We start from the raw sequence: 13,317 nt of genomic DNA, 5'->3' as shown, positions 1-13,317 counted from the left end.
TTGCAAATCAATTTACCAAACGTACGGTTACAGAAGGCATCATAATGTAGTTACTTTAGGTCCGGAAGTTAAATGATCACAGTAGATGTCCTAGCTCTATCGCTTAGCTCTTTTCCACTTCTTCATCTGTGACTGAGATAGGTGGAATTGAAGTTCCTTCTAGCTTTAAAATTTTAAACTTACTCCATCTAATTGTGGCTTTACAGTCAAAATAATTTTGGAATTGTTTTCCTTGCTTGGACTATATTAAAGCGTTCACATTTTAAAATTTAACATATTATTATTGTATCATAACATTTGAAAGGGATTAAATCAATTAGACCAACTGATCTCATTCCGCTGAGAATTGGCCTGAGGCAATACCACCATCTGGTGGTTTCTCTTCAAACATAACTTTCTAGAAGACGGTTTGGCCTCATCAAATTAGGACAGGTGGTTTACATATGCCTATTTTAGGAAACAAATTTGATAATGTTGCATTTGTTTTAAGTTAACTAATGCTTATGTAATTGGTCTTAAAAACTTGTAATTCAATACATTCTCTCAACAGCTATTTGTTTAGTGCCCAATTATAAGAACAAAAGAGCAAACAAAATAAAAAATACTTGCATTCATAGATGTAACAGTCTAGTGAGAGAAAGTAGACAGATAAGCATAATATAAGTAAATTGTTAACTGGTAAGTTCTATTAAAAATCAGGATAAGGGGGATGTAGGGTAGGTTGCAATTTTAAATAAAATCTGAGCCAAGATTTGAAAGAGGTCACGTCAACTCTACACGCTTGTCTCAAGAATAAAATTCCACTGACTTACAATCTAAGTATCTAGCTTTAATTCTATCGTGCTACTGTACTTCCGCTTCCTCAAATGTTCCTTCGTAGTAAGCAGGGACTGCAATACCAGGTCAATATTAACAGGAAAGATATTAACATATTAACAGGATAATAAAATATTAACAAGGACTGCATTTTGAAAATGACGGTGCCCTAAAAATACATACCTTTCCTAGAGTAATGACTTTAGTATCAGGAAAGGTACAGGTGGAAGAAAGGAGGGGCTCTAACGCTGACCCTATGGACCACTGCGACGCCTAAAATCTCAATAGCCGCCTCACTGTAAGGCTGCTCCGCAATGGTGGCGCAGGGCTCTTCCTGTCATTACAATGTAGTTCTATTTCCTGATCCGAGAAAGGAACCGGGGAAAATCAGGTAAACTCCGCAGGGTGCTTCTGGACCAGGAATTTCTGCGACGCCGCAACCTGCGCCCGCGCCCAGACAGCCGCATCCAGGCCCGACGCGCATTCCTGGTTGGCGGATTCGTCACTTCTTGGTGTCAGAAGTTAAAATGAAAATTCTAATTTCTCTACTTTGGAATCACTTATTGTCCAAGAAAACAGAAGCAAGAGCAACTCGGAGTCCTTGAATCTTTTTTTTCCTCTCGTGACTCCCGCAATATCTACACCATGTTTGCCGGGGATTGCGTCGAAAGCGACGACGCGGACGCTCAGGCCTCGGTTTCCAGCGCGCAGTCGCGGCGGCCCTCGCTCCCGCCCCTGCCGGGAGGTCCGACGTGGAAGTTGCTGGCTGACCAAGCTTCCAAAGAAACTGTCTGGGAGCCAAGAGTCCGAGCCGGTGCCGGAGCGCAGGCCTAGGCGAGGGGAGGTGGCGGCGCCGAGACTCGAATAGGAGTCGCTGCCGAGGTCGGGGCCAGTCTCTGACAGTGGACGAGGGCGGACAGGCGGTTCATCATGGGTGAGAGATCTGAGAAGGGAGCCTGGGCGCCCTGAGAGGCCGAGGCCGAGGGGGCTGGGGTTGGGGAGAGGAGGAACAGAGGCGCAGGCCTGGGAAGCCCAGCCAGCGCCTCAGGGAGCTGGTTGCTGAGGACTTCGGCACCTTGGCTCTTCACTAGTGTGCGTGGACTCTGCCTCGAACCTTCGCTTCTTGTCTCCCCGCGGCGTCAGGGGTGGGTCACCGTGGGTCGGTGAACTTTTCCCTTACCTCCTCGGACCCAGCGCCGCTTGCTGGACGGAGCTGGTCTGCGAAGCTTGGCAACATGTCAGTCGCAAGTTCGCTAAGGTTTCTTGGGTGAAAGATGAGCTCTGACCTTGTAGTGGCAGCTTGATACTCTCTCCCTGGTCGCTGGGACAGCGTCAGTTTAAAATCCAAAAGGTGTTGCTCGTAATGTTTTATTGCCAACACGGCATTTATCTGCTTGGCTGTAACTTTTTCTGTAAGAGAGGAATATGGCGGGGGGAAGTGGGCAGGGAAGGTATTACTGGTCGGTGATGACGTTTTAAACCCAATTTTTGGAGTGCTAATTGAGATAGCTACATTGTCGTCAAAAGCATCAGATAGAGCTTCGCTCCCCAATGGAGCCCAAATGAAGGTGCAGATTTTTGAACTTGTTCACAACTCTCCAAGTGATGCAAATTCTTTGGGTTATTTAAATACCTCAGCTATTTTCTGGGGAGTTTCCATCTTGCTCTGAAACATCAGAAGCACTGCCCTGTCTTTTTGCATAACCCTTTAAGTTTTTTTCCTACTGCCTCTTTTTAACCTGTAAGAAAGGATTTTGTCAAGTCACACTGCTTATGTTACAAACTTTCAGGGTTCTCTAGCCCATGGTGGATTCATTTTTCCAGACTTGTAGTTTAAAATTTTGTCATTTCTTTGTAAAATAACCAGGTGTTGTTTGTGAGCATCGTTTCTGTTGTCAACTTTTTTATATTGTCAGTGTAACTTTTTTTCTAATCTTTTCAAATGTCTTTTGGTAAGAAAGGGCCAGAGTGCTTTTATTGGGTGGGGAGGGGTAATCATTAAAGAAAGAACTTATTTTAAAAGAGCATCTTGTTTGATTGTAGAAATAATAAAGATTCTGAATTTCCACCTCCATCACTCTTAGGGGTTATTTTATTTAAACACACATGAACAATTCAATCTATTACTGGGAGGCCCTGCTGACACAGAGGATGATTTTAAGTTTTAACTTTTTTTCAGCTGTATTGAGGTATGAATGACAAAAATTGCGTACATTTAAGGTGTAAAGCATGATATTTTGATATATATATATATACATTGTGAAATAATTACCACATTCAAGCAAATTAACACATGCATCACCTTACAGTTACCCTTTTTGTGTGTGTGATGAGAACACTTTGAGATCTGCTGTCTTAGCAAATTTCAAGGGTACAATATGTTATTAATTAAATGTAGTTACCGTGATGTTCATTAGATCTCCAGAACGTATCTTCTAATGAAAGTGTATACCCTTTGACCAACACTGATTTTCCCCACTCTCCCAGCATCTGGTAACCACCATTCTATTCTCTGTTCACAAGTGCTTTTATATTACACAATACCTTGTGTATAGGAAGCCTCCTGGTAATAGTTCATGATATGTTGAATGTAGCTTTATTACTAATTTTTAAAATGTTTTCATCAAAAATAATTTTTGTTATTTTTGGCTTCTGTCTCAATTTCTTGGCAAGTTACATTCCTTATGGAGAATTCTCAGTGATTGAAGGTACTTATGGTACTACTGTTGTACAACAATAATAATTGCTTTTCATGTTTAAGGACTTCATTGTCCCACTATCATTCTAATTTGCCCTTTAATTTCTAGAGGTAATAAGGATATCATGTTAAGCTATCTGTATTCTCTTGTTTAGAAAGTGAGCTACATGAGGGGAGTCATATTTCTCTTATTTTTTGCCTATATCTTCTGAGCCTGCCTAACAGTATCCAGGACATCGTAACAATCAGTAATTACTAGTTTGATGTTGAATGATGTATTTCATTGGAAGCAATGTTCCTATGAATGGAGGAAAATACTACAATGTTATTGAATTTAGTATAGCTTTTAAAGAACAAGATTAAATGTTTTGTGGATCTAGTTCTTGAAATGATATTGAAATACATTTTTGTTATTTTCTAAGGTGGCTTTTTCTCAAGCATTTTTTCCAGTCTGTTTGGAACTCGGGAAATGAGGATTTTAATTTTGGGATTAGATGGAGCAGGAAAAACTACAATTTTGTACAGATTACAGGTTGGAGAAGTCGTGACTACTATTCCTAGTAAGTGTTGGTATGATAAACTAATTATAGGATAGGAGCTTTTGTTTTCCATTGAAAAAAACTTTATTTCTGAATACATATGTAATGTAATTAATAAGATTTGTAGAGCATAATAATTTGTAGAGCTCATAATTTCTATGAGCATAATATTGATAACTTTTTTTTTCATAAATTTATGGACAGCTTGGTGTAATTTATGAACCCCTGTCCATGGCTGGGTTCTGCTGATTAGAGCTGTTTTAAAAGTTGGGTAGAGTTAAGCCACATAATATCATTGAGAGCCAGTATCTTTATTGATAAAATGAAGATAATAAATATTCATTTGCTTTGAAAATAAAGCCAATGAATAGGGAAAATAAATCAAGTATATAAAATAATTTGTAAATCTGAGTAAAGACTTATCAGTATGTTGATACTAAGTTATACTATTACATGTGCAGTGTTTTTTTTTCTGTACTTGTTATTATTTGATTAAGATTAGGTATTTTTTTTTTTAGTAATCCTATTGATTATTTTTAAAGATCTGAGTTGAAGAGACTGAGTGTTGAATTAATCTGGAACTTAAAAATATCAAGAAAAGTAACACCTTTAAATCAATTGATATCTTAGAAAAATATTCTTTAGTAGTACTAATTTACTACATAAGAAGACTGTTCTGTTACTTATACTATTTTCATTTTTTTACCCTGATCATTAGTATACTTAAACTAAGTTTAACAGTTCGTAGAGTTTGTTCAAGAATGTCTTTAAGTTACTCTGTCACTCAAGGTATTTCTATTTAGTACTATTTAAACTTCCAGATTAAAAAAGAAAAGTCTAGCTTTTACAAAAGAACTTTTTGGACCATGTCATCTGTTACTTCTTGCTACCGCATTCAAGAAATTTCAGTTTCTTTGGTTTTTGGTTCTCAAATCTCCCATCTGTGCTGCAGTTGAGTCATGGTGGCCGCTGTGGTACCCACAGCTCAGTGGATTGCGTTTTAGCAAATGTGGTTTATACCACGTACTTTTCTGCAAATAAACAACATTTGTAATTGAGGTTGAAGATGGTGATTACACTGCTACCTAATTCTAAGGGAGACATCACGAACTTGCTTTTTACTTTTTCACTCAAGATGTGCTATAGTAATTTTTTTATACTTGCCGTATATACTCTTAAGCATCGTTTACCAGTATAAACTTAAATCTAAAAAATTAATTGTCCAATTATAGCTGTAAGTTACATTTTGCTTTGATTTTTTTTAAGTTTATAAAATCTTAGTAATTTTCATATGTATAGCTTCTAAGTTTTTTCAGCATCTTCTCCAGCTCCTCTGGATTCCTTTCATTGAAAGTGATAGTATCTTGCCTTAGGCATGTGATGCCAAGCTCCACCTAAGAAGGATGGCAGGGAAAGGGGTTGAGACTCTTCCCTTTTGACCATCTAGCTGTGACCTTACTGTGGATGAGCTCTTGAGGAAGTCTTCAGAGGGTCTGTGAAATTCCCTACCTTAGCGAACTCAGCTTCCATAAAGAGGTATACAGCCATTGCTGTGCGTTACTGAAGTTTAGAATCTAGGCTTTTATCCTATTTGCCAAATACCAAAATTCCATTTTTTGTAATACGTTTACAACTGTCCTTTCTAAGTATAACTTTCTGAACACTTTTTTATGCCAGCATTTAACATAATAGGATTTCCATTGAGCAAATTATCTAATTGCAGAGGTGGCTGGGGGTTCTTATATACCCTGAAAGTGGGGTTGATCTTGCTTATTGGGGGAGGGTGGTGTGTGTGTGTATGTATAGCACAGCATACTGTCGTAAATGGAATAATATTTGAACTAATCATGTGATTCAGCAATTACCACTAATTGCTGAAACTCAGACTGCACACTTTGAAGACAGAAGGTATTAGTCTACATATACTATTAATTTGCTTTCTCTTCCAGCCATTGGATTTAATGTTGAGACAGTAACATACAAGAACCTTAAATTCCAAGTCTGGGATTTGGGAGGACAGACAAGCATCAGGTATGGTACAAAGGCCAGACCATTTTGTAGTATTGGGATCCTTATTGCTCTTTTAGGGTTAACAGCAATAAACCAAAATATGTCTTCTTTTGTAATGTAATGTGAGCTACCTGGTTTAAAATGAGGTAAAACCACCTTATTCTCTCAATTAAAATCTGAGAATTAAAGATTTTTAACTGAAAATAATTAAAATCTACAGAAGTCAGTTTTTCCTATATCACTTAGATGAAAATTTTTTCCATGAAAGTCTCAAGACCTGATTACTTCAGTAGTTTTTAAATAAAAAGAATCCTCTAGTTAATTCTTGTCAGTCCCTTCCTCTGTGAGACAGACTGCTTTGGATTTCATGAAAATACCTTTTGGGCCCACTATTTAGGACTAGATGCATTCCCCAAGCACTTTGCTGCCTTTTAACTCATTTTATTTCTTGAACCACTTTGGATTCATTTGTTAATTTTAGCCATTTCTACTTCTTGTCTTCAGTGATCAATTTAAAGTCTGTTACTAAAATTATTTTTAAAGAACCCTTTTCTCTTAAGGAGTTTCTAGTTAAAGATTTATAAGATACAGTGATCAGGTCTGCATGAAACATTTTTTCATCAGTACATTTAGTGATTTTATAAATTCTTCTCTCAGCCTGTAGTCTAAACTTATTCTGAAGCTCCTTGATCCTATGTTTTATCAATATTCTTTCTACCCATTCCCATCTGAGGGATATGATACATGTCCATCAGAAACAATCATCATGGCATTGATACTGATATGGGTGCGAAAGGATTGGCAAGTAACACCCTTCACCCCACCATAGCCAAGTCCTAGCATATAAATTAACCTATCAGTTTCATCTTTCAAATAATAATATATTCTCCCTTTCTGAATTTTCTTTAGGCCATACTGGAGATGTTATTATTCAAACACAGATGCAGTCATTTATGTCGTTGACAGTTGTGACCGAGACCGAATTGGCATTTCCAAATCAGAATTAGTTGCCATGTTGGAGGTAAGAAAACTTTATTAAAATGTGGGTAAGTCATTTATATTTGCTTGCTCTTTTTATTATTTATTGTCACATGCAGAAACAAGTAAAAGGGAAACAGGGGTCTCCCCCACACCCATGTCTATAGTATCATTTTCTTTTATGCAAATTACTTTCTATTCCAAAAATACTGTTGGGGAGAGTTGAAGACAAAAAAAAATTCCAGTCCTGTAACTTCCTTTAAATTAGATTCCTTAATTTCCAGAAAATTCAGAGCTAAACCCTTTCTAAACTGAAGTGACTATTCTACGTCACTTCTGTGAAGTGATTGTTTTTTTAATGTCTTCATTTCTGGTTGTATAAATTAGCATATGGAAGCAGATTTATTATATAAGTATATAAATAATAAAGTATATTTGTTTTAGAAACATTGAAGTTCAGAATGGATTTCTGGCACAATTCTGGCCCCTGTTTACCTCTCCCAGCTTTATCATTTTTTTTACTCTTTCCTGTGTTTACAGTACTTCAGCCATACCAATATTTCTTTTCTTTGCTCAGTGAGTTTGTGTACCTGACACCTGGTTTAGGGTTTTGCACTTGCTTCTCCTGCTTGGAATTCTCTTTCCCCAAATCTTTGTGTGGCTGCCTTCTTGACATGTTTTATCTCACATGTTTCTTCCTCAGAAAGGAGGTCTCAGTTATATTCTAACCCTTTATCTTACTTAATTCTTTGTAACTATTTACCATTTCTTTCCATTATTTGAAACATATTTGTTTACATATGTATGCTTCCCACCCTAAAGTGTAAAGTTCTTTGCCTTTACCTTGTACCCCTGATGTATGGAACAGTGTATCACAGCTCTTAACAAAGAACCCAGTACATTATATTCACTGAGGTTTGTAGATACTGATAAGCTAACTGAATTTAGAGGGTGCATTAAGTAGTCATCTAAAAGATTTTAAAATTGTTAAATAAGCTTCTCAAATGTACTAATGATTAACTTAATAATGAAATTGCCTTTGCTTGAGAAAATTAGATGTATAGGTTTCCTTTTCCCACTAAAACTATGATTCTGAATTACTCAATTATGAATGTTTAAGTTCCCGGCAACTTGATTCCTAGTTAGAACCAAAACTTAGAATATTTTGGACTTCTGAGTTCTTGGATGATTGACTTCTTAGTAGCTTCCAATTTATAAATTTCAACCTAAAGTTTTAAAGTTTTGCCAAATTTTTTTTTTAAACAACATAGCATCACATTTATCATAAAAGCTTCTTAGACCAAATTCAAAGTATAAGGAATTTTAAGGGACTGGTTAAATGCCTCAGCTATAACATATTTTTAAAATATAAGCTTTATTTAGCTGTAATTCACATGGTATAATAAACTTTTATTATATGAAGTATGGTATAAAAGAAATGGATTATTAACTTCAGTTCCCAATTCTCAAGTTGTATTGGATTGTTGTTAGGTTTTTTGTAGTATTAGGATTTGACTTGTGTAATCTTTCTCCACAGAAAACTAAAAGTTGTATTCATTCTTTAGGAATTAACTTTTAATTAATTCAATTAATATTTATTTATTAGTGATATAAAGTACACATGAAGGTTGAATCAGGACTATTATATTAAAACTTACAGACACAAAACCAATTTGTTTCACCTTTGTACACAAAACTTCTAAATGGAGTAAAGAAATATAAAAAGGAGTTAGGAAATAACTTTTAAAATAAGATTTTAAAATAAGATTTTTTTTTTGACATTTCTTCCTAAACTCAGGAGCAAATTGATTAGAGAGTATTTTTTTATTTTACTTAGGAAGAAGAGCTGAGAAAAGCCATTTTAGTGGTGTTTGCAAATAAGCAGGACATGGAACAGGCAATGACTCCCTCAGAAATGGCAAATTCACTTGGGTTACCTGCCTTGAAGGACCGAAAATGGCAAATATTCAAAACTTCAGCAACCAAAGGCACTGGCCTTGATGAGGCAATGGAATGGTAAGTATGTTTCCAGAAGCCGTTTGTGGATTTATGTGTACATGCATTTGTAATTTCCCTTTGGTCTTAAGGATGAAATCAGTTTACTTTGCATTTTATCATATTAAGTTCCTCCACCTTTTTCTTCCACTTGTTTTCACATATATCTGCTTTTGTTTTAGCCACACATACTAATTATAGTTAGGTAAACCACCTCTCTGCTATATTAATAGCTTTTTCCTTTACTCAGCTCACCCTCCAGTTCCTTATCCTTCAGGACTTAGGTTGAGGCTCTCTGCTTCTCAAGAGTCTTTCTACCTCCAGGCCCACTGCCTTACCACACACACAGATGTCCTTGTCAGAGATCAGTGATATAATAGTACTTGTTACACTGTCTTGTAGTTGGTTTGTGCATCTGCTTATTAAATTATCATCTCCTTGAGAACTGAGGCTAGTTTTCATCTCTGAATTGTCTACATCTGACCTGGCTATAGTAGGTAGCAGCCTGGAAAGTAGCTATTTGGTTGTTTTTGATTTTTCATTCAAAGCATAGACAAAGTGAGAGCTAAAATATACCCTTGTGGAAACTGAGTCCATAACTTCATTCTTCTAATATAACCATCTTAACCTTCATCATTTAAAGTGCTTTGGAATTCATCTTCAGTATGAAATTTATATTATAAACGGTCATTCTCTATACCTGAAAATTTGAAGTTAATTTTATGAAACTGTTCATTTTCTCTTCACAGGTTAGTTGAAACATTAAAGAGCAGACAGTAATTCAGTCACTTTTGCTCCTCTGAAACGAAGACCACATCACATATCCCTTTGGAAACAGTTAAGTGTGCTCCACACTACTAAATGTTAAAGCTGTCTGATTGTCAGCATATACCGAACTGACTGGAACATTTGTAATACATATTAAAACTAAATATTTGGTTGGAAGGGTAACTCATCGTGATTGAACCAACTTAATGTCTGCCCTGTATAATGTAAAATATTCTTTCCTTGTTATCTTGTGTTAAGGTATATATTCTATTTGTATGCAGTCCTATTATTCAGATACAGTCCTATTAAAGAATGTACTCTTAATGAGGAAGAAACCCTCCGATTTTTAAATTAGTGGTTGCATCTTGTTTGTATTAACACTAATGAATATCGTAACTCAGATTTTTCCCTTTAAAATGAATTAGGTTTTTCCAAAGATTAGGCTCAATAGAGAAGGCCAAGAACTTAGCGTGGGTAATTATAGTCTTCATTTGTTTAATGACCACTTTATCTAAGCTGTTTCGTTTAAAAGCTTTTGGTTATAGGCATGAAATAATTATTTTGGTGGCTAACTTCACTGACTTATCTGTAATTATTATTTTATACTATTTATAGTTGTTTAGGAAGTTTTTTCAGATTTGGACCTACTCAGTCAATTTGTACAGGAATCCTGCCATATAGCTAGGACATCATTTTTACATCTTCATTTTTATGGACATGGGCCCAAAATGCTGATAGACTGGCTTGACTAAAGTCACCTGCAAGGGGATCTTACAGTGAGATTACAGGGTCAGAAGCTTGTCCCATGAACTATACTATAAATTCCTGGAAGTGCCAGCATTGACAACACAACTTAATTCCTTATGTAAAATTAAGCTAATAGAAGTAGACATAGTGCACTCAAAATAATGTCTATAAATTTTTCCATACTAGTAGAGGTAGTAAAAATAGTCATCAATGGTTATATTTGATCAAATTCACAACACATTAAACAGAATTTCATATTAAAGGAAATTTTTTGAAAACAAGACTTATTTTAAGAAGCATTGTAAAGGATGTTTTTTACTGTCTTTGGTTCCTTCTATCTACCTGTAATTGAACATGTGACTTTGAATGGTGAAAAGTCAAAATCTTATTGATTCTAGAGGGAGAGAAACTAAGTATTCCTGATTTAAAAAATTAGACTTACTGCTGCTAGACTATCAAAAACAATTATTTCCTAATGGACTTTACAAACAACCCAGTCTACAGTGAGACAGAAGTAAATAGAGACCTTAGTAATTACTAAAATTGGGAGCAATGTTTTTCAGGCCGCCTTCCAGGAGCATGTGTTCCCAGTGTACCCCAAAGTACTAACAGTATATAACTGACATCATGTCATAGTTTGCAAGGCACTCCTGATGAGCAAACTGTCTTTTTCATATTCATATCCCTAATGTCCAGTATGGTACCTGGCACATTATGGCACCTCAGAATATGTTCATGGTTAAAAATGGTAGGCTGTATGTCTGTCAGCTAGGAAACTAGTACATCAGCACTTTATACTTGGGTCCCTTTCTGGTCAGTGGCACATATCTAGTGTTAGACTTGTACCTAAATGGATTAAGCACTCCCCAGTGGTTCAGGATCACTGTGAAAATGGAAGTATGGGGAGGTACAACCTTGGCAGGCAAATGCTGCCTGACAAATAGCCTTGGTAGCAAAGACCTGCACTTGGATGATCCTGATCCCTCTGGTTTGCCACAAAGAATAGGATGGGATAAATAGAGCATACACTGACATTAACCTGGTATAAATAAGAAGGTCCTTGTCTAGCAGGAAACTGTACGTTACAGGAGGTTGAATGTTTATATTTATAAAAATCTACTGAGTCTTGTTTCATGAGAAGCCTGAAAAGGACCAAACTTGAAATCAGAGCATATGAGTTCTAGGCACAAAGGGCCACTCCATCAGTTTCTGTTTGGTTTTTCTTTTTGTACAAATAATATCAAAGGTTTCTTTTAGCGCTAACATTCTGTTTTATCATTCTGTTTAGTAGTTGTGCTGTGTCATGTGATCAAATTTAGAAAGAGAAATTGAGAGTGGAATTCTATTATCAGAATACCTGAGATGCACTTTAAATTGTGGAACTGTAAGCTCCTTGAGGGCAGGGACCATACCGTATTTACTGTTAGAATCCCTTGCATCTAGCGTGGTGCACCTGGCACATACTTGGTACTGGGCTCTCAATAAATATTTACTGGAATAAATATTGATTAAATACTGATTAGAATGATTAAATATTGATTAAAACAAAGCCATGCTCAATATACTTGAGATATTTATTTTTCCTGACTTTGCCTTTAGTATTAATAACTTTTGATTTATAAACTTTCTATAAAAGCAAATACCTGCACTTTAAATCACTTAGAATTGGGTCTGCTTTCCAGGATGCCCCATGTTTATCCTTTTGGGATATTACAAACACCTTGGAAGTGTGAGAACTCCTGTTTGAGATACAAACTACATCACAACACAAATTGTGAAGTTCATGAATGTTTGAACATTTGATTCCTATGCCATATGCTGTAATATTCTAACCCTGTCACCATAAAGAGCATGGGCGTTCAGTCCCAGGTTTAATCTTGACTCAGCTACATTCAACCTGTGTCACCTTTAGGTAGATTATTTAACCTGAGATGAGATTCCTTATCTGTAAAATAATGAGTTTTAGGAAGCTGTTAGAAAGACTTAAATAAATGAGTTAAATAAAATGTAAAGTGTAGGATTTTTCCTCCCCCTACCCTTCCAAATGTATTGGATACTAAAGAATATTGCTTCTGTTTAATACATCAAGTGTAGAGAGGCAAAAGATAACATATGGTTGAACAACATAATGCCATACTGTTTTCCATAGTATTTTATAAAAAAGTTCCCTTTCTTCCTCCACGCTTCCCCACATTTGGTATTGTCAGCCTTGTTAATCTGAAGGGTTCAAAATGGAGTTTCACACACATGTTAATCTGCATTTCCCTAATTATTAACAAGGTTAATACAGGAATGACTCAAAAAAAGGACATAGCTGATACCAAAACCCTACTAGTACAGGTTTTAGTCCTTTAATTTCTGGTGTGGTGAGACAGTGGTGTCTAGGGACTCCTACAGCCAAGGTGGCGGTTTTGAAGTTCATGAGTGCCACCACGAGCTGGTCTCAAGACAGTGACTTACTAACCAGTACACAGTTCAGTTCAGTCGCTCAGTCGTGTCCGACTCATACCACCCCATGAATTGCAGCACGCCAGGCCTCACAGTCCATCACCAACTCCCGGAGTTCACTCAGACTCAGGTCCATCGAGTCCGTGATGCCATCCAGCCATCTCATCCTCTGTTGTCCCCTTCTCCCCCTGCCCCCAATCCCTCCCAGCATCAGAGTCTTTTCCAGTGAGTCAACTCTTTGCATGAAGTGGCCAAAGTACTGAAGTTTCAGCTTTAGCATCACTTCTTCCAAAGAAATCCCAGGGCTGATCTCCTTCA

General features: G+C 36.5%; 1 protein-coding gene across 1 annotated transcript; it reads left to right on the top strand.

Annotated features, from left to right (window-relative positions):
• The first annotated feature begins 1,563 nt into the window (after positions 1 to 1,563).
• On the top strand, positions 1,564 to 12,087 carry ARL1 (ADP ribosylation factor like GTPase 1). The gene is made up of 6 exons (XM_052640945.1): positions 1,564 to 1,750; positions 3,937 to 4,074; positions 6,003 to 6,084; positions 6,973 to 7,084; positions 8,879 to 9,057; positions 9,786 to 12,087. The coding sequence occupies exons 1-6, from the start codon at positions 1,747 to 1,749 to the stop codon at positions 9,814 to 9,816; spliced, it is 546 nt and encodes a 181-aa protein (XP_052496905.1). The 5' UTR covers positions 1,564 to 1,746; the 3' UTR covers positions 9,817 to 12,087.
• Positions 12,088 to 13,317: the final 1,230 nt, after the last annotated feature.

The sequence above is a fragment of the Budorcas taxicolor genome, chromosome 5 (genome assembly GCF_023091745.1).
Source record: "Budorcas taxicolor isolate Tak-1 chromosome 5, Takin1.1, whole genome shotgun sequence".
In the NCBI taxonomy this organism is placed as follows: domain Eukaryota; kingdom Metazoa; phylum Chordata; class Mammalia; order Artiodactyla; family Bovidae; genus Budorcas; species Budorcas taxicolor.
Note: the sequence above shows the minus strand (reverse complement) of the source record. Positions and strands in the feature narration are given on the sequence as shown.

Coding starts and splice junctions, on each gene's coding strand:
- ARL1 (XM_052640945.1), top strand. Junction 6,085..6,972: donor GGAGGACAGACAAGCATCAG/GTATGGTACAAA, acceptor AATTTTCTTTAG/GCCATACTGGAGATGTTATT. Junction 9,058..9,785: donor CTTGATGAGGCAATGGAATG/GTAAGTATGTTT, acceptor TTCTCTTCACAG/GTTAGTTGAAACATTAAAGA.